Raw genomic sequence first — 21,701 nt, 5'->3', positions numbered from 1 at the left:
AAAAAGCCAAATCCTTCCAAAGACCAAGCCCACCTAGTTCAACCCATTCAACTCTGAGCACTTCCTTCCTGTCTACCACTACCAGCACCGTCATTCTCAGATCTGTATCGTAAGTGCATGTCCCTCCACTCAAGTTCCTTGAATTCCCCAATGACACCCTCTCCTCTGAGCTTCCACCCTTCCTCACCAAGCTGAGAATACCCACCTTTTCCCAATATAGTACTCACCTTGTCTATTTAAAAAGGCGTAAAACACTAAATGAGCAGCTTTCATCAATATTTTCACTAGTTTCATTTCAGTCTATTGTTGAAGGGGCATTTCATAACAAACATAGATTAGGGCGTTTGAATGACACTTTGACAGTAGTTTAAGGGTTGTCAGTGTACTACACTTAAGTTTATTAATGAAAGCATTTGATCATTGATAATAAGCTCAATGCCTCAACGTCCTTCAACATCCAAATCAAACAAAAGAGAAAAATGGAACTAAAAGAACAGAAGATTGTGTAACTTAGATATATAATTGAATCTAGTAAGCAGGTAAATCCAAAGAAATATTTTTCGGTTTCTGGAGGTTGGGCTTGGATTTTTCTGGAGTAACTATTGATGCAGCTATAGTCGAGAGAGGTAACTTCTTGTCAACCAATATCAGTTTCTCAGTAACTAGGAGCTGCCCACAAACAACATAAGCATTCTACCACATTCAGAGTTAAGTAGTGACCTTTTGGAAGATGCACAACTGAAAAATGAAAAACTTAAGACCTCTAAAAGTATCCGCAGGAAAAGGAGAACATTAAAAGGAATCAAAGAATGTACATACAAGATAAATCTCAAGCTTTTCCCACTGGCTGTTCCCCTTAAATTGATGAATCACTGGGCTATCTTTAGCTTTGGCAGCTTCATCCTCAGAGGATGGTAAGAGAAAATTACTGGCATTTACATGGGCCCTGAAATAAGCAAAAGAAAATCCTAGGAATCACATTTTAATGCTTCTGCCAACTATTTGCTGCAAAGAAACCAGCAAATGGTATACACAATATCTGTGATCCAGCTATGAGTGAAGGAATAGAAGATTGATCTAAGAAAAAGTAAGACCAACTCACCCGGAGGGGCCTACTCTATTTGGACAGCACTCTTCTGAGATTGCAACAAATGCTCGTTCCATTTCTCTGAAACAAAGTCAGTAGATGTAATATAGATCTAACAAAACTAGTTTCATTATAACAGTATGTTCCAACAGAGGTAAACAGTAAACTCCTCTACCTTTTTAGTGCGGAGCCCTTCCAAAACTTTAGTATTATTGTAAATGCCATGTCATAAAAATTCTCCTGGATCAGAACATCCACTAAATTTGGAAGTGCTTGGCTTCCTGTACGCAAAGAACATTAACAATGAGAGTTTGCATTTAGAGATTTGCACCAACAAGTAAAGAAATTTGCTGCATTAATTTTCCTCTCATGTCCAGCAACTATATTTAAATTTCTTGATAGATGTCTAGTATAGCCCTTACCTGACATTTTGAACTTATCATTCACAAGAGCAAGCAAATATTGTGCTGATGTTAGCACATATTCCTTTTCAAGAACATCAACATTAATGCAAAATTGCAGCCCGCAAGAATCGGATGAAATTTCAGAAGCAGCTGAAAAAGGAAATTAGAACTTCAAGTAAAATATCTGTTCTCTGAGGATGTGAACTGTAATGAAGAGTTAAACTTTCTGAAAACTGACATACTAATAGCACATACAGTTTTCTGCCAAGGCGTTTCGAGGTCTTTTATATTGTGAACCTTGATCATCATACTTGCAAGGAGAGTCTATCCATGCATAAGCACAATCAACAAGTTGCAGGGCATTGATCACAACAGATAATGCATGTAATCTCTCTTGCAACACAGAGGGAATATGGCGGTTCCCTTCTAAATTTACTTCTTTTTTCAATCTCAAGCAATAACGATACATATAACTAGCAGCCTTCTTCCAATTATTTCTATATGCTTCAAATGCATAAAGCACTTTGTAGATATTTGGCTTAGAAGATACATCTGAACGTTCAGCCTGCAACATCCAGTACAAGATGCATGATATTATGTATCTGAATGCTTATAGTTTGTGAAAAAAAGATGTCAATAGAGAACTTTCCGCAGGGCTATACCTTCCAAAAGAGCTCCTGCTCCACCTTTTCTACTAATCCAACAAATGGTATCTCACCATCACAAAGAACCTGTGCCAGATGGAAGTTAAATGTAAGTGAAATTATCAACCCCATATAAGGCCAAAAAAAATGCCAAACTTAAAGTTTATCTTCAGTGATTAGATTGTTAAAAAGGCTTATATGCAGAATAAATTAAAAGGCAATACTAAATATCCTGAAAGATACAAGTTAGGAATAAATGATTTCACCAAAATGTCAAATGTTAGTTGCAGAGTGCACACTGACTTTCTATTAGAATTTGATAGTAGTGGATATTATAATACAAAGACAATTGTAGGGTTGTAAGGAAGGAAGACAATACAAAGACAATTGTCGATTTAAGAAGACTTGTTAAAAAAAAAATAATAGATCAGCATGCTCTCAGGTTGCAGAAGTGGAAAAGAAAAGATGGCATGATAAATTCATGGATTTGGAATCAAATTTGTCACAATTTCCTTAATGAGGTTAGTCACTGCCGAAGCTCCTGTATGCTAATTTCCTTCTTAAGAATTTAATTCCCAATTCAGATGGAGCCAGTTTTCAAAGAAAAACAGATTCTTAAATTAGCCACCTAAAGTTGTACAGAAGGAAACTAGAAAAATCGGTGTGATCCAGAGGGGGGAAAAATGGAGAGACACAATAAATTGTACATTAATGATACTAGATTCCTTTTGTAAGCTCTGAAGCAGCTTGCTGACATGGACGATGGGAGTAAGGAAATTGCTACCTTGTTAGATAATCATTAGACCTAAAAGCTTAAGTTGTTACGTAATGAACTAACAAAATATATTATGCCTTTAACAAGCCCCCTAACATGCGGCCCCTAAAACCATATGTGAACAGATGATAGATAGTATTATGTATGGTCCACCGTACCTAATAGAATAGGTACTAGAAAATAAGGAATAAAAGTGGGTAATGAGTTTTAAATCCAAGACCTCCAAAAAGCCTGGTTATAAGACCATGTTAGATAATCATTTGACTCAAAAGTTTAAGTCGTTAGGTAACAAACTGACAATATATATCATTCCTTAAACATCTCTTAAATGAAGAACAGAGAGTAAATGTTACTAACATATAGAAAAATATTCGTAAGTTGTAATGATGTATTATCGTATGTATTATTTGCCATTTACGGTCACAAAATATTTTTACTACTGTGGCAAGCATCTGATGGGTGGAAAAAATAATTTTCCTGGCATAATTCTTTTTTCCTACTGAAAAGTGAAGGCAGACCAGATATATATCACCCCAAAACTTTTTTATCTACCATAATTTCCCAAAACATTTCTAGATTTAAACACATGATGACTTGTCTGGTATTGAAAGGAACAATTATAGCAGAAAGATATAAGCTTGTAGCCCTGTAGGAGATAAGGCAAACCTTAGTTGCACCAAGTTCACAAAGAACAATGACAAACCGCCTCAGACAAACATATTTGCTATCCTCATCTGGATTTGAGATTATGGCACAATAAGCGTCCTGATAGCGTTTCAGATCTAAAGTAAACTTAAAGACATTTGCCCATAAGCGACCACGAGTAGTTGATGAAGGTTCTTGATGTTCGTCATCATCCAGACCAGCAACGACATCCACCTGTTCAAGAGCAGCAAGAGCAAACTGGCAAGCACCTTCACTCATACCATATTGCTCAAAAATTTGCATTGCCCATTGATAATAATGAAGTTTCCACACAGCTGCAGATACATATTCTCCTGAAAAAGAAAAAGATGAGGGAGTGTGCACAGGATGCTGCATTATATATGTGGAAACAAATACTAATCTCGAAAAGTGACTTTACCAGAATACTGAAACCCAGTTTCTAAAGAAAAAATATGCAGAGAATGTGGAGCGGCCTGTCCAGATGCAGCTCTGTTCATAAAAAATTAATGGTTTTAACAGGAAGAATGGAAGTATGATAATCTCTCAAGAACAGAGAAGCGGAGAAGAATGTGAACCAGAGGTAAACAACAAAGTAAAACAACAACAACAAATTCAACATATAAGAGATGATAATGTTTGATAAATGACGGAGACATTAAATCAGCAAGGATTCCACCATGCATGTTATGATAACAAGAAACTTCAGATTGCAACAATGATAAAAGAACACAACTTATTTTAGAAACTTTAACATTAGTTTCACACTTTCATATATTTTCAAGACCCTATTTTCACCATTCAAGAAATTTTCAAAAACCAAGTGCAAAATCACAAATTTTCCTCATTGATGTAGCAGCATTAGAGTCTTAATATATTAGCAACTAGGTCTTAAAGTCCAATTTTTACTTCTTTATTTAAATACACAGAAATCTAAGGCATTTTTAAGGCATCAAACTTATATTAATAGCAAGTTAACTCCCTCTATTGCTTAAAACATCATATCAACGATGGTCGTGTCAGTACGGGATGCCTTGGTGTGCTAGTGGCATGCGTTAAACATAATTTTTAATAAAAAAATTTAGAGTATTTAAAAATATTTTTAGGTCTTTGGCATATCAATCTTTAGTTGTTGATCTAATTATATATATTAAAACCTGCATTATAGTGTTTTATCTTTAGATTATTTTTGTAAATAATTTGTTTTATTAAAGATAAGCAATAGCCAAATACACATATTATTCAATACATAATATGATTCAATATATTATTAAAACTAATATTAATGATTAAACACTCCATAATATGATTGAATACTTCATAATAACATTCAATTCATAATACTAAAATCAATTGATAATGATTGATAGAATTAAGAAAAAGTTTAAAAAATGGGTTCCACATGTCATATCATATTTGTTAAGAAAATAATTAAAGTTGATTTATTAATAATTGACAAAAATAAAAGAAAAATGGCTCCACATCGACACAGAGACTTGCATGGCTCAGCACAGAGATGTGCCACTAGCACACCCTATACCAAGTGTTGTGTCATCATTGACATGACCATCCTTGCATCATATTACAATCTTCTTCCATTTTATCATTTACGGCAAACACGAATAGGCCATGATCTGAGACTATCCAATCTCAAGTATATTTCTCATATTACCGGTTATGATAGAAATCCATCACTTGAATAGGTTCCCTTGTGCATTTCAAGATATTTTCAAACATATGCCATATATATAACGCTTTACAAAGCAACAAGATTATTGATATACCCCTACTTTGGCTCTATGAAAGTAGACCTTTTGGTCCTCAAGCCAAGCTTAAGCGTATTAGGATCTGTTTTATTTAAAACATTCTAAACCAAGCATGACACATCACACGAAATCTCAGTCGAGACTATGAAAATCATAGTCTGTTTGAGGTTGATCCATCCTAATTTATACTCAAAGTGTGGCTGTAAATATGTTGCAAAGTACAAGATCACCTAATTTCTTACAATTGCTTCTTTAATGGAAACTCTCCCTTCCAAGTGTTTGGTTACCCACATTGGAAGGAATAGATAGGCATCAAGGTATATCAGGAAGGATTAGACCAAGGTTCGGATCGGTCGATCCCGATCTGGATCGAGATCGGCCGGTTTTGATCAAACCGAGTGAGATCCATTATGGATCTAACCAGGATCCGACCCGGAAACATCAATTATTGATGTCCCCAAGCTCTTTCCCTTTCTCTCTTTACTCTTTTCTTCTCACTCTCTCTTTTCACTCATTTCTCCTTTTATTTTCACTTACTTTCTAACGGAGAGATCTAACTCTAATGAACTATGGTGATGCAAATCTCACTCCAGCAAACTCCAACGAACTATAGTTCATCACATATTCATTGTTTGAAATAATTACATAATCCATATACTGGTTATTATCTTCCTCAATATCCTCAGTATTTTCAGACACAAGATCCACATATTGATTATTATTCTCCTCAGATTCAAAAAGATCCATCTGATATGAATGATGTGATGCAATCACTCTTTGGAGCATCAAACCCTAGACATCATTATTTTCAAACTTATGGTAATTATGATGATGATTACAAGAATTTACGAGAGCCAACTTGGTATTCATCGGATTTTGACTTTTGAGTTAGTACTTTTGTTTAATTTTTTAGGCTCACATGTGAATAATTATTATTTTCTATTTTTTTTTGTCATGTTTTCTAAATTTTTAAAAAAAATTCTGCATTTTAAAATAATATTTAAAATTGTATATAATTAAAAAATCTAATTCAATTCGGGCAACCAATACGGCCAATCCGGCCGATCCATATTGTTTTCTTAGAAGGCCGATCTCAATCCCGATCTCGATTTTTGAAACTTAGATCAAACACCTAATATTTGAATGGTTCCATCAAATGCATTGAATCACTTAATTCATTTTATCTTGAATTGTCGTGTCTGCACTTGTGTCAACAACACCACCTCCATTAGGACAACTAGCATCAATACCAGAACCACCACAACCTATATGGCTAGCATCAATGTCACCAACATCACCAATACGGATGGTGGTGGTGACAACCATGGTTTGAAGTTTCACCCAGGACAGAACAATAGTGGCTGAAACTTAATGAAAACTAAAAAAGCAAAACTTAATGGTTAAGACTAAAACTATCAAGAGTTCTGGTTTTGATATTTATTTTGGACCACCATAGGCTAAAACCATTCTATTTTGGCATATAATATTCTTTTTTTTTTCTAGGATCGAAACTTTGAACCATGGCAACAGCAATGGTCGGCAGCAAAGTACGTTCAATAGTGGAAGTGGCGGCAGAGCTTCAACCTCTAAAATCACCCCTACCAAAGAGTAAATCATTAATTCAATCTAAACCAAATATCAGCCAAATGGTTCCTATATGTATCACCAATCCAGGAAACAGACAGTCTGACCAATTCAGCCAGATTCAGGATAACCAAAGTACCAAACAACCATGAGCACAAGAAGAATTCAGTTGCCTACTTTCCTTCTCATATATAGTTGCCCTGAAATTCATGAAATTATTAGCTAAAACATGTGATGACATTATGAGACTCGATAACATCTTGTACAACCCTCAGTTAAAAGTTAAAACAGCAGGTTATAGAGTTTCTCATTAGACCCTATAGCTCATGATTTGTGCAGTCCACACAAGCAAGCAGGATTTACAACTACTAAGTGTGATAATTGAAAGTTTGAAACCTCATTCAGTCAGACTGACTTGCTTGTGTAAGTGGTTACTTGGCAATCCTCCACAAGCAAGTAGATTTACAATAACTCAATGTAAGAATTGAAACTCGATTATTCTCTGCCACCACCAGCAAGTAGACTTACAATTACTCAATTTAGTAACTGAAACTCAATTACGCTGTGCCACAATAGCAGATCTGAGGCTGACATGGTGCCCGCCTCAATTCCAAACAATATTCTCTGCCACAGGAAAATCGAGGCCGAGAGAGAATGCCATGGTAGCTGACTTGAGCACTTTCTAGAATATTGAATTAATAACATAAAAAAACAGATATAGGATATATTGCTTGATGGCATCTAATATTACTACAAATTGCAAAGTTCTTAATGAAACTATAGGAACAAAAGAAAAGCCAAACTCTCAAGAAAGTTTCACAGACCTTTCTTCTGTTCTTCTAGGATGAAAGAAACTAAAAGCACATATATTATAAAATACCTGAAGAAACAACGAATAGCTTCGCGACTTTTTTGTTCTTTCAAAACTCCATTTAGTTCAGTATGTGCCCGAATAAGCAGACAGAAGCCTTGAAGATGAAGACGTGAACACCATTCACTGTCAGAGCTCTGAGGATTTTGGAATACCTTCTTATTACTTGAATAGGTGTCAACAATGCCAAATAGGTTCTTGAAGGGAAAGGTTGCACCAAAAATGAAAATGTATTAGTTAGAACTCAGGCCCATGTAAAACAAGTCAAAAGAAAAGTAAATCAATACCTCAGCAGCTTCATATTGCCCATGACAGAGTAGAACTGATATTACATGTGTTGGGAGGCATGAGAAAACAGGAGATTCCTCACCTGCCTTTCCCCACAAAATCAAACTGATGAAGTTCCACACTAAATGATTTAATCTGCTTGGATTAAGTAAAGATGACAGACAGAGAAAATCTTGTCCTTCACCGGAGCTTGGGAAATTGAGTAAGGAAGCCAATGTAAAATCAGAGGAACCAAGCTTTCCATCCAACAATAAATTTCCATCCTTGTTACCTGTGACCATAAAAATTAATATCAAATGCACATTTTTTTTAAACAAGCATAATGCTTTTAAAATAAATTTGGGATTTTGATTTAACTTGCAGGTTCCAAATTAGAATAGAATATCTGAAAGTCCATTGACAAAAAAAAGCAAAGCTATATAAACAAAGACTACTTCCTACAAAAATACATAAGAGTGCCTATAGTCATCTTCATGGATTGTTATGCCGACTAGCACAAGCTGCACCAAAGCAAGGTTAGCATGTGGCACAGGGTGACGGCACCCTCTAAAAGACTTATAAAACCTTCCCATGAGTGAGAAAGGCCTCGGTAAGCTTTTCACAATCTCATGGAGGAGACGGAGGAGTTTTGCCATCACGTGGAGGAGGAGAGAAGCCTCAGCCGCCATTGTCATTGTTCGTCTTTTTCCTTCAAATCATGTGGAGAAGATGGAAAAGTATATGTGATTTACTATTATAACCTACCACCCATTATCACTTAAATTCAAATCCGTTAAAACAAATCAAGTCAGTTATCACTTAAGTTTGGATCTTTTACTATATTTCACGATCCATTACCATAGGTCATCGCAACCCATTGTCTTCTTCGCCCTCTCCTTTGCATTTGGGGAAACCCTAGCATAATGTGGCGGTGACAGTGACGGCAGAAACAGTGAGGACTTCCAACAGGTTCCTGTCTCATTTCTCTCCCTTCTCCTCTCTTCTTTATTTTTCTTTCCCTCTCTCCTTTCTTTTTCTTCTCCTCTTTCTTCTTAGCTGTGCCGGCAGTGCCGTGAGTCGGCATGTACCTTGCCACGGCACAACAATCTTTGGTCATATAATCTCAAAGTCCATCTTATCCCCTAGGATTAGGCCTAAAATAAAGCACTCACCTCTAGTTATTTTGTAGATATGTGTGTCAACAAGGGCCTTGCCACAGCATGACAATTCTTGGTCATATTATCTTAAAGTACATTTTATCCCTTAGGATTTGGCCTAAAGCAAAGTGCTCGCCTGTAGTTTACTTTGCAAATATTTGGCTTACTTGTGGTGCCAACTAATCTACATACTATGGAGATAAGTAAAAACAAAAATTATGAAAAGAAATAAATAATATTACTATATTATTAAATGTGGGAGCTCATCCTAGGAAGTTGGGATAGAGGTGGAAGCCAGTGCTTTCTGTTTGGCCCATGAATGCGCTTGGTCCGCATTTCAAAATAGAAAGAGGATTCGGAGATGAACAAGCTTTTGCCTCCACCACAATAAAATAATAGAATACTTGAAGATGCTTTGGCCCATGTATTTCTCTTAGATCGCAGGAAATTCAAGGCCATCTTAACCCTACTTAAGATACACCTAAACAATAATCCCCTATTTAACAAGCTTTCGATGCAAAGTATGAGCCTATTAACAACTGACAAGACATCTCAACTTTAGTCTACTATGGACTGTTATTTCAGGAGAAAATATCAAATGTTCTCCCATATTCCACACCAATACAAACATTGAACCCCTTCCAAGGCTCGGAGGAGACATGAATATACTAAAAAAGAAAAAGAGCGACTCCGAACACAGCAAATCTGTAACTTGTAATTCATGTAGGCCATATTTAGTTGGTGAACCAAAATTTTGGATCATCATTATCAAAGGTTCTTCCTTATTCATATTGGTCCAAAAAATGGATAATCTTCCGTAAAGATTACCCTGGGAAATGGATAAGAGCAGATAATTGTGGGTCAAGTAACAAAGCTGCACTTATTGAGAATCTCTAAGTATTGGAAAAGGAGAAGATTACAGTTTTGGTATTAAACTTATTGGTGTTTACTATAGAAAGAACTTACTGGCAACGATGGGCGTGCCGACCGGCACGGGGTGTGTCGGTCAGCACTTGCTATGCCGGCAGCGTATTGGCACATAGCACGATGGGTGCTGCCCCTCCTAGCAACGCCTCACTGAAGATTCTTCGTCGTCGTCGTTCGCCACTCGCCGTCGCCTGTCGTGCCCAAGGTCGCCGATCAAGCCCTAGCCCTTGCTGGCTCGAGGAGGACGATGACCCAACCCATTCGAGTCATCTTCCTCCTCGAGCTAGCAAGGCCTAGGGCATCTGCATCACCATCGGTGACCTCAGGTATGATGGGCGATAGCGAGATCGGCGAGCGGCAGCGACGACGATGACGAGGCGCTACTAGTCTCCCTCCTCTTTTTCTCTCCCTCTCTTGTGGCACATGTCGTGCCATGCTAACCAGTGGCAGGCACGGGCCATGCCATGGCATAGCCATCCATGCTTACTAGTATAGAGCAAAGTTCAATAAGAAGACTTACCGGATGTTTGGATTTTTTTATATTAAAATCTGATGTTCAGTTACTGTTCATCATATGGATATTTCGTGAATAAAAACCTCGTCCAGATCAAACCTTTGATCATCTACAAATTAGTGATCTAATTTCCTCTGATGGCAAAAGTAGTACAAGAAGAGAACTCAATTCAAAATTCATCCCATGAACTACCAATGCTCATTGTAAATAAAAACAGTAGACACACAGTTTGGTCGTGGTTCAAGAATAACCTACTGGATTTTGCTTTTAATTTGGTGTGATGCTCTCAAAAAAGATGGATTAGGTTCAAATTGAACTGATCAATTAGAATCAATGGGACTATTTGAAGTTGTGGATCTCTCCACAACCCACAAAAAGTAGTATATGTACCAACTACTACTTAAAATATTATTATACCTTCAAAAAAAAACAAGAATTTGAAGGAATGGATAAGCGTAACAAACTCATTTCTCACAATTGAGTACAGAGGCTTGTTGCTTAGCAATGGACAAGATACATGGCAATAGGCGACTGAGAGATGCTTGAATAGCTTGATGTACCACTCTACCAAATAGGCCATACAAGGCCAAAATGAGTATCCAAGATGGTATTTCTCACAATCGAGTACAGAGGCTTGCAGCTTAGCAATGGACAGGATACATGGCAATTGGCGACTGAGAGATGTTTGCATAGCTTACTGTACCACTCTACCAAATAGACCATACACGGCCAAAATGAGTTCCCAAGATGGTATAGAAATAGAACTATAGATCAAAACAAGGCCACAATAAGTTGACCCACTTGAAGTAGAAGATTATCAAGAATACTCTCTTATATGACTCTATCAAACAGAAAAGAACTGAATATAGTGATCAACACTGGTCAGCATGGCAGGCAAACTACATACATATTAGAAACTATAGCCATATCATCTCTGAAGTCTGTGAACTAGTGATGAATGACCAAAATGTTCCACAAGAGCATCGTAGGAATCCATCTATATCTAAGTTGAGATACAAATTATATAAATCAAGGAATGTCAGGCATGTGGCACGGCCCATGACGACCACTAGGCACGGCACAGCACACGCCATAGCACTTGCTGACCATGCCAGAAGAATAGGGGCTCTACCACCGGTCCATGATCTGCTACTTTAAGATAATCTGCACATAGAATACTTTATAATTTCGACCCATTTATTGTTTGCCCTAATACTTCATCTTCAACCTCTGTCTAGGGCACCGATGAGAGAGGAATGAACTTGACGGTGACGACAAGGAGAGAAGAGGGCAATGACATCTCAGTGATGTTCCCTATTATTAATGGCCTCATCCAACGCAACGAGCGACTTACCCCTCAAACCCTACTCTTCTTCTCTTTCTTCTTCCATTTTCTTGATTTCTTCCCTTTTCACTCACAGTTGCCACCTTCCGGTTTGGCCACTGATAGTGAAAGGCCACCACCATAACACTAGGTCCCTCTAGGTTCCTCTTTTCCTTTTCCCTTTCTCTTTCTCCCTTTCACTGTTGGCTTTCTTCACAGCTATAGTAATAGTAGGTTCCTTCTCTAATTACTAATTAGTAACTAACAGTGTTAATTACTAACAGCAATAGGTAAATCACTAATAAAATTGATGTATTATTTTGTGAATCACGACAAGCATACTTTGATCCGTAAATCACTGATTTATATTAGTATTAAAAATTATAAATATACCATATATAACTTTTTTACTTTATCTATATAAAAAAATGCTAGACCACTTTGTCACTTGTCTTGCCACTCACCTTCCACCTTGCACTAGGCAATAGGGTGACCATTCATCATCCGCGGCCACCTTTTAAAATATTGAATATAATACGAACTATATGTAAATTTTGGTTAATAATAAACTAGTAAATGTATAAATGTACAAAATTATGTGAAGTATGGATTGTTGGCAATTTTGGTTAATAATAAACTAGTAAATGTATAAATGTACAAAATTATGTGAAGTATGGATTGTTGTGCCAATTTACACGAGTCAATACATAACCGACTTAGGCGGTATTCGAGCTCTAATATCAATTGATACGAATCGGCTTTATCTAATTCATGTTTCTGGACAGATTCAAGGACAAAACCTTTGAGGGCAATTCCGTCAGATTTACATGTTGGATCCTCTTGAAATTTGAATATGTTATCACCCTTGAAGAGAGTTTCCAACGAATCTAAGATCTTCGGGTTTGGCTGATTAGATCTTAAGATATCAACCAAATAGTGACCCGATATTAGGTGATTGTTAGCCTCATATCCAGGAAGCTTCCTTCCATCTTTATTGTAGTGGTGATGCTGGCCCTAAGCATAGGTTATTTACTATATGTAATCAGAATTCAATATTGTTCTTAGTATTCTTACTCTTTTTATTATGTTGTTAGTATCTTATAAGAGTAATCTAAATTTTCTTCTTTATTTTCCTCAACTTCTAGGATTTTTTTTTGTTTTATATTATTTTTTGAATTGAAGTAATCAAAAATAGTCCAAAATCAAAAAAATCAATATTGCCAATACGTATCGTTTTCTTAATGGCCAATATCAATAAATAGAACCTTAATATATTGTCAAGAAGATACAATGTAAGATCCAACAGTCCAACAAAGTAGATATCTCCAATTCCATTGATTACTTATTAGGATTTTCAGAAAATATTCCAAACATCTATTGATCTATATGTTACCATCCATGCCTTTCCCATCTAATATGTCATCAAGAACAGAGCACAATTCATATTAATAATATATTGCTGAAGAATCAGATATTTTTTTGCTCTGCAAAATGTAAAATATTTAACTGATTCAAACTTTACATGCTACCTATTGTGTGATGTGGATACCTTAAACAATGAAAAGGAAAATAGAATATAGCCACAAGAGCATAAGTGATTTACCTATATGAAGAGAAGAAAGACGAGAACTAAAATCCTCAATAGTTGGTGGCATAGTGGGCGTAGTCCCCAAAAAATGGAGAAAAAGCCATTGTGCTAGTATGTCCTGAATCGCTGGAATTAATTTTTGTTTTATTCTAGCAACATCAGTCTGCATTATGGATACCTGCAAGACAAAATTTGTAAACAATGTACTTAACAAAGTATATAAGTATACTGAAGTTCTTACCACGATACATAAAGAATTATTTTAGGGCACCCAAAATGCTTAAGACTATTTATGTGTGTGTGTGTATGAGAGATAACAAGCACAGAAACAGCTTACATCAAATTCAATAGAATCTGGCACTTCCAATTGAAACAACATCTAGACAAACAATCAGACAGAAAAAATCCTCAATAATGTCAATTTCTAGCAGCAGTATTTCATAAATACCAGAAACTCTAAATTGTAAGCCAGCCTTATAGCAGTCATTTGTGATAGAAAATAGGGTATGATGTAAGAGTAGTAACATCCAAGCGAGTATGGTTTCAAGTAGCAAACAATAGCATGCAAATTCTATTAATGCCCCCACCAAGGGCATCAAGACTCAGAATACTCAAATGGATCAATCCTTTCGTCAGCTAGAAAACATATCTAATTTTCACAGGTTGATGCACAAAACAAGTAGTGTTAGTGCTATTGGAGGTGCCTTGCACCACTTGCACACTCAAAAAAGTTTGTCATGCTCCTCAGAGTAAAGGAAATGCTGACTCTTCCAAAATAAAGAGAACATCCAATCAAGAAATCATTTAAGCTTTGATACAAGTCAAAAACACCATTTCACAGAAAATTTTATGGAAAAAAAGGGCTAAAAACTTACAGTAAAACAAATTAAAGAGTACAGTCTAGGGATGACGAACAAGGTTTTGGCTTTCTTAAAACAAATTAAAGTGCAAAAAAATTTACTATAAATCTTCCAGGCACTTTTAAAACTGATTATGCCCCTGGCAGTGCATATATGGCAAGCAGCAGGTTCCATATTGTGGTAATGGAAATGCACTATCTAAGTACTCCACTAGTATGTCCTCATTATGTAATGGGAGAAAAGCAAGATCAACATTGGCAAAATTAATTTCCATGCATTTGAATTGTGTACCTTATCAAATGTCAAATGCATGAACAGTTTCACAATCTAAAAAGGATTTCCTTTTCCTTCCATAGTTTTCATCACTATCATAATTCAGCTTCTGATATTTCTTTATGTCCCCATATGATATTAAATTGATGACAATTGATTATGTTCCAGAATTGTAAGTAGCACTTTTTTCATTTAGTGTTCTACTACTATCAATACCATAAGATATCAAAGAAAGACAATTGGCTGAAATGTTCAGTTCTAGCAATAGACAATTTGCCTTGATTCAGGGTTTCAGTCTAATAATCAGTTTTAGCCAGAGCTCCAGATTTTGATAAGTTGCAGGTAAATCTGAATAAATATGTTCAAACTATTCTATATGCTTATTGCTATTACAAAACTATTTTTTGATGATTCTTGTCATTTATTGCATCTTCTAGCATGTTTTCGGTTCTTTTGATTGATAGCATGAAATACAATAAAAGGTTGAAAACCGATACCTACATCAATAGCACATAGGATCTGCAGTTCCTCTATATATCAAACAACTAAGGTGAAAAGAAGGAACAGTAACAAGCAAATGAGTGAAAGTAGTTAAACACTGGTTGCGAGCCCTAGTATGCTATTGTTTTCTGAAAGAAAAATCAAGAATAAACAATTCATACTGTTAAATGACTAAGCAGTCTTTCACATGTAGCAGGTCAAGTTAATCAAGTCACATCCAGCATTTGAAATAGGTGAAAAGGAATGCTCTTCTTATCTAAGTCACATCCAGCATTTTTAATGCATAACAACTAGGAAATAGATGATACTCTATATAAAAGTTGTCTAAAATATCACTGTATTATTTCAAAGTATTGGAAGAACAAAGGTGCAGATGCATGAAACATGCATGAGGACTTTAGCATCTTGACGAGAAAGCAAGGAATAAAAGAGCCAGAGGTTCCAAAAAAAAATAGTAAGGTAAAAACAGATAAATCTCAATCTATTTGATTATAGCTGAAAAAAAATTACAACAGTTGAAACTTCACAAACTTTTAACTGCACAGTTGCCCACTTAATCCTCTGAGCAGGTATGCCCTTCTAAATCATTTATATTTCAGTTATACTCAGTTAGATAATCTCAACGGTCAATCCAACATTTTCATCAACTAATTCCCTAGATCACTAAGTACTCTAACGGGGATTGTATCCAGAACTTTGTGAAAATATATGCCCAATAATCATTTAGAGTCCAGTAACTGATTAAATGTCCAACAATTATATTCATGCATGCTGTGGTTGGTGAAGCATAGAATGTAAATGTCAGCTGATGCAACAAGTTAGAAACCAATTATTATGTAAATCTTGGCAGCTTTTATTTACTTGCCAATCATTACATAGGGATACAGCCTCTTAACAGAGAGCATAACACATGAAAAAGGAATAAAGGGGTAGTAATGTACTATCTATAGATTGGAATGTGGTCACCTACACAGTTGCTGTTTTTTTATCAGCAAACTTATGTTATATGCTCATTAAAGCACAGAAAATAATAATAATAATAATAATAAATGTGCAGCAACCTGAATGGTTTTTAATCCTAGTTGCTGCCCGCTTATATTGACCAGATAACCAAGAAGCAGCAATACATCAAAAGCTGACTCAAACATTGCTCTAGCAACTTGAGAACTTGCTTGAACCAAGATAGATGAATTAACATTGCAAATTCCTTCAGAGGTGGACTTTTGGGCATTTTTATGTGGGGTCAGAAACGTCATATACTTTTCAATGACATCCAAAACTCCTGCCCAATTAGCAGATCTAGAACGCAAACTATGAAGAGATAGCAGCATGTCAACTGCAAACTTCCTCTGACTTTTATGAACCAATTGCTTTTTTACCATGCTAGCATCCACTCCAAGTTGTGTCACCAGAGATGATGCTAATGTAGGATTGCATCCAGTTTCGAGTGTTTTCAATAATTGACAAATTATATCATCAGATGATATAAGTGGACTGATTAGAGATTCATAATATATAGCAGCAGCAGCCCTGCCCAATTGATGGTTGATATGACTCATGCATCTAAGCACTTCGAAAAGGATTTCACAGTCAGTATCATTATCTGACAAATTCATTCCAGTCCAATTCAATTTGTCACTATCATCGGAAAAACCTGAAAGTTAGAAGTAACAATTTGTTAACAATCACATAAGAATTACATGTTTTTCTGTGTTCGTACAATAAAATATAAAAAGTGAATGCCTTGAATCCAACCATAAATAAGTTGTTCAACGCCCTCCAAAGAACGGAAGAGAGACACTGAGCTCTTCCTGATTAGACCTAATACATCATTTTTGGAATCAAGAAGCAAACCATATGGCGTATTGCACTGACACCAGTGGCGAAAAAAACAAGCACAAAAATTCTTCCAATAATAAGCAGTTGCAGTTGAACCCATTGCAGCTCCCTGAAGTCAAAAGGAGTACAGTCACCAGCCTATCAAGAAAGTAGAGCAAATTTAGAGGATAATTTATAATCTTACCATGCTTTCGATGATTGTAAAAATCTCCTTTTTCAATCCAGCCACAGTAAGAGACTGAAATTCATGGTCAGATAGGTACTTCTTATGCTCTAGTACTGTTTCACGTAGAGCAGAACTATGGTGCACCCCAGGTTGAAGCAACCTCCTCAAAAATATAGAAGAGATAAAATAGACATTCTGATCCTACAGAATGGCAGTTAGGCTCGCAAGATTGAAAATATAACCTCTGAAATTAATGTAACAAAGGGTGATAACAAAAAACCATAAATCGACAAGAGGAACAAAATCAAAGTCAAGCTATAAGCTGAAATGAAAATTTCCATCTATGATACTGCTACAAAAGATAAATCTCAAGGTTTGCTTTGATGCAAATATGAAACCATAATACTAACGTATAGACAAAGGAATGATGTGACAATTAGTGATATTTATCTTCCACATAGAACTTGAACCGGCGCCCTTCAATTTTTGAGCAATTACGAATAAAATACAATTATCAGATTAGACCATATCGAAACTAAAACCTCACTCATCCTTTCTATCTATCTCCATTCTCATGCAGTTGAAAGACTAATCTTGACTCTATTTGACCATGATGTTCTTTTTATTGTTATCCATCCTTCTTTATACACCTATATGCATCCTCCTAAACTTAACAATTATCCAGCTACCACAGCGAAGGGGCAAGCCAAATATAGGAGATAAAATGGAGGAAAAGGCACTCCATGGTTTGCAACAAGGTTCGAAAAATCAGGATTGGTCTTCCAAAAATACAATATGTATCGATCGGATCCGCCGTATTAGTCACCTAGATCAGATCGGACTTTTTTTTAATTACATAAATTTTAAATATTATTTAAAAATGCAAAAAAAATTAGAAAAAATGAGAAAAATAAAGAACGAAAAACTATAGTGCCATGAAAACTAAAAAGAAGAAGAGATTAGAAAGAGCCAATGGAAGAAAACCAAATAAAAAAGGAAAACATATGATGCAGTAAAGGAGGAGGAAATCTTGATGTGTATGTACATCCCTACTATAATCAGGATACCACTTGTGTGGAAAAATATGCTGGGAAAGAGAAACTTCTTTCAACTTTATTTTCATATGATTTTAAAATCATAAAAGAAGTTTAAAATTAGTTGATGCAAATGAAGTTTGATAGATGATAGAGAAACAGAAGAAGCAAAGCTCCCAACCATATTATCACTTCTTTAATTTGTCTTCAGCAGTTCAGCACGCTTGATGCTTAAGAACCGGAAAAGATGTGCTATCCAACAGAAACTAATTCTACCAAGAACCTCATAGAATTTTGTACTTCAATCGGCTATAAAGAGTCTTCCAAATTACACTTTGCTGACACAAGAAGTGAAGCAATGCATGAGACATGCTCGTTATCTCTAATAAGATGGCAAAACTTCTCCGTTAATTGAGGGTGCACTGTTCATGTGTTCCAATAGGTCAATCATGAATGGTTTGTCACTCTGTTCCAATCTAAGGGAAACTATTAAGCAATCTGGAAAATGATCATAGTTTATACTTTATTATAGAAACTGGAAACATTAACTCATGATCATTTCCATACAGTATTGACAAAGGAAGAGCCCAGGAACATAGCACACCAAGAAACGGCTACTAGTTACAAGATATAAAAATTGATCTCCTTGGATATCAAATTAATGTAAAGAGAATTTACTGTATTCTAAACACAAAGTAGGGTTTCTTCTGAATCAATCAAGTTTATCTTTTTTTATTTTGATTTCAGATTCTCTGTGAAGAAAAGTGGAACAGGAACTTCAAGAAACCGCAATCAAGTTTAAATATAAGCAACAAGGAAAGTTATATGTCAGATCAGCTTTCAGATTAACTGGCCAACAGTCTGGTGAAATAGGAAAAAGAACAGCAAGAAAGAGAATCTATCAATGAAACCAGTGCATGCGATCAACAACTGAAGAAAGCTTGTTATTTCCACATCCACAATCAGCCTGAAAATAATCTTGATTTGTCAATGTCTAGTAGGTGATAAAACCCATAACTATCTTGCATAAAAGGCAGCATGCAGCAGAATTCAGAATGATCATGACTTGTAATACAAAGTGGTGGGAATATGATTTCATTCTATGTTTTTATTTTCAAATGTATTTTTAGCTGAAAATTAGATTTATTTCTGCAAGTATTTTATTTTGTCTATATCTCATAAAATCGAAGAGATTTGATTGTTACTTTGTTAAGAGGTAACTTTTGTTTGGGATTTAGTTGATTTACAAGTGAAAGAGTCCTAGATTGGTTATAGATTTTTTTAGAAAGGATTCTAACAAGTATCGATTCTCCTCCCCTCCTCTCCTCTCTCGTCTTCCACAATCTAGGTGGTGTCAGAACCAGAAAAAAAAATATTATTTGGGGGTTGAGAGAGGAGGGAGCAAGTGCAGCCCCTCCCCTCTCCGGCATGCAACGAGGCGCAAAAAAAGGGGGATTTCATCTAATTCAAATCGGATTAGATTTGATCATCTTCTAATCTATAAATTAAACCCTAATACCCTCTCTCTCCTCAACCCCCCCCAGCCTTCTTCTCCTCCTTCGTTTTCTTTCTTTTCTCACCGTCGGAGTCGTCGCTGTGGAATCGGATCGCCGGAGCATTGCCGGAGGAATTTGGGACCACCACACTCCTCCCCGGTGAGCCCCCTCTCATCCCTCTAGTTTAATTTAAATTTAAAAAGGTAAATCGAAAATACCTAAATTGGGGATTTCGGCTTCGCCGACAACTCTCGCCGACCAACGGCTTCAGGCTGCTGCTGCTCGTGCTCGAGAGCTCCAAGTCGTTAGCCTTGCGTCATGGATGCCTTCTGGAAGAGCCCTCGTGGCTCCAGTCGATGTCGGCCGTCGATGGTGTGTCCTCCTCCACCTCGTGAGGACAACAGAGAGAGAAAGATAGAGAGAGAGAGAGAGAGGGAGAGAGTCGGTCGTGACCCGCCGTCGGCAAAGTCACCGGCGGCCATTCTCTCTCTCGATCCTTCCCTCCCTCGGGTCGAACGCGAGAAGGGAGAAAAGAAAAAGGGGTTAACCCGAGCCACCCCTTTTTCTTTTGAATGCGAGTTCGGGTTCGGGTTTGGATTTCGGATCCACAAACCCAACCCGAACAAATTAAATTGGATGGGCTGCGAGCTAAACCGCAGCCCAATCCATTTCCTATCTGGCTGGGCCTTGGCCCAGCCCGATTAGTTTCTTTTTGGCCGGGCCTTGGCCCCGGCCCGATTAGTTCTTTTTTGATTTGGGCCGGGCAAAGCATTAGCTGACCCAACCCAATGGGTAATTAAACCCATTTTAGTTCTTTTTAGTTTTTAAATTTTAAAAATAGTGATATTATTCAAATTAAAATTTTGATTATTATTTATTATTAAAGGTGGTGATTTTAGTACGTGAGCTAAAGATTTGAGATTTTGATTGTTTTGCCTAGACTCATGTGAGTGGGTTCACTCACATATTTATTTTATAATATTTCGTATCTTTGTCAAACCATGTAAATTTTCTGTGTGCAAATTATTTATTTCACCCTTACGTGTAAAAATTTAATTGTTGCAATTTCTGTGTGCAAATTTATTTATTTAATCCGTACGTGCGAAAATTTAATTGTTATATTTTCTGTGTGCATTTAATTATTATACTCAGTGCATCACCATACTTTGTGCAAATATTAAAATTTGTGAAAAAAAAAAATGAGATTAGTATTGGTACGACTTAGAGATCATTCCCGATATAAATCGCTTATGATTTTCTGTGGTAACTCAAGTCTATTTGGAAGCACAGGGGAAAGTCCTAAATTAAATCACTGCGGTGACTTTCTTAGGCGACTCTGGCAGGGTTAGGGAACAGTCCTAGGATGCATAAAAAAAATTCCTAGATGACTCTAACTTCTCTTAACGGTTAGAGGAAAAGACAGAGTATGTTGATCACAGGGTGATACCATCTGATGACCCTAACCGGATCAGCTATGAAGAAAAATCTCGAGCGTCATCTCAAGGTGACTTCTAGTTAATGTGGATCCACAGGGTTTAGACTCATTGAGACATATGGCAGTATAAATATTGAAAAGATGTTAATATGTTGAAAACGTGCAAGATTACAAGTTGTGACTCTCTCTATTGTTATCTTTATTATTATTTAGAGAGCATGCCTATTGCATATTGTTATGGATATTGTTGCTCTTAGTTTAATTTATTTAGCATTAATATGATTTAAAATTTATTTGATTTTCGAGTGGATTTCACTCACTAAGCTATAGTTGTTGGCTCATAGATTTTTTTTTTGTATTTGTTTATCTATTTCAGGTAATAGTCAGCGGGACGATTGAGCGAGATGAACCCGGACTCCACCTCCACTTAAGATTCACCTATTTACTTTTCCGCTCTGTTAGATTTTATGCTATAGAATAGAAGTTTTATTTATTTAGTTTAGAGACAATAAAATAGTAACATTGT

General features: G+C 36.2%; 1 protein-coding gene across 2 annotated transcripts in view; it reads right to left on the bottom strand.

Annotated features, from left to right (window-relative positions):
* LOC140795718 (nuclear pore complex protein NUP160) overlaps positions 1-21,701 on the bottom strand; it is a 49,937-nt gene that overhangs the window by 3,228 nt on the left and 25,008 nt on the right. The window contains exons 10-23 of one of the 2 annotated variants that reach the window (XM_073148450.1): positions 17,229-17,411; positions 16,961-17,153; positions 16,267-16,859; positions 13,587-13,749; positions 8,082-8,353; positions 7,804-7,991; positions 3,995-4,065; positions 3,577-3,908; positions 2,154-2,222; positions 1,747-2,056; positions 1,510-1,641; positions 1,263-1,368; positions 1,103-1,168; positions 820-946 (exon numbers count right to left, since the gene is read on the bottom strand). In XM_073148450.1, the coding sequence (XP_073004551.1) occupies positions 820-946; positions 1,103-1,168; positions 1,263-1,368; positions 1,510-1,641; positions 1,747-2,056; positions 2,154-2,222; positions 3,577-3,908; positions 3,995-4,065; positions 7,804-7,991; positions 8,082-8,353; positions 13,587-13,749; positions 16,267-16,859; positions 16,961-17,153; positions 17,229-17,411 (2,805 nt within the window). The remainder of the gene's footprint in view (positions 1-819; positions 947-1,102; positions 1,169-1,262; positions 1,369-1,509; positions 1,642-1,746; positions 2,057-2,153; positions 2,223-3,576; positions 3,909-3,994; positions 4,066-7,803; positions 7,992-8,081; positions 8,354-13,586; positions 13,750-16,266; positions 16,860-16,960; positions 17,154-17,228; positions 17,412-21,701) is intronic. The other variant, XM_073148459.1, reaches the window with a different exon arrangement.

Source organism: Typha latifolia, chromosome 1, assembly GCF_019914945.1.
Source record: "Typha latifolia isolate L0001 chromosome 1, TyphaL0001v2, whole genome shotgun sequence".
Taxonomy (NCBI): domain Eukaryota; kingdom Viridiplantae; phylum Streptophyta; class Magnoliopsida; order Poales; family Typhaceae; genus Typha; species Typha latifolia.
The sequence above is the reverse complement of the archived record's forward strand: the minus strand, read 5'-3'. Positions and strand labels throughout refer to the sequence as shown.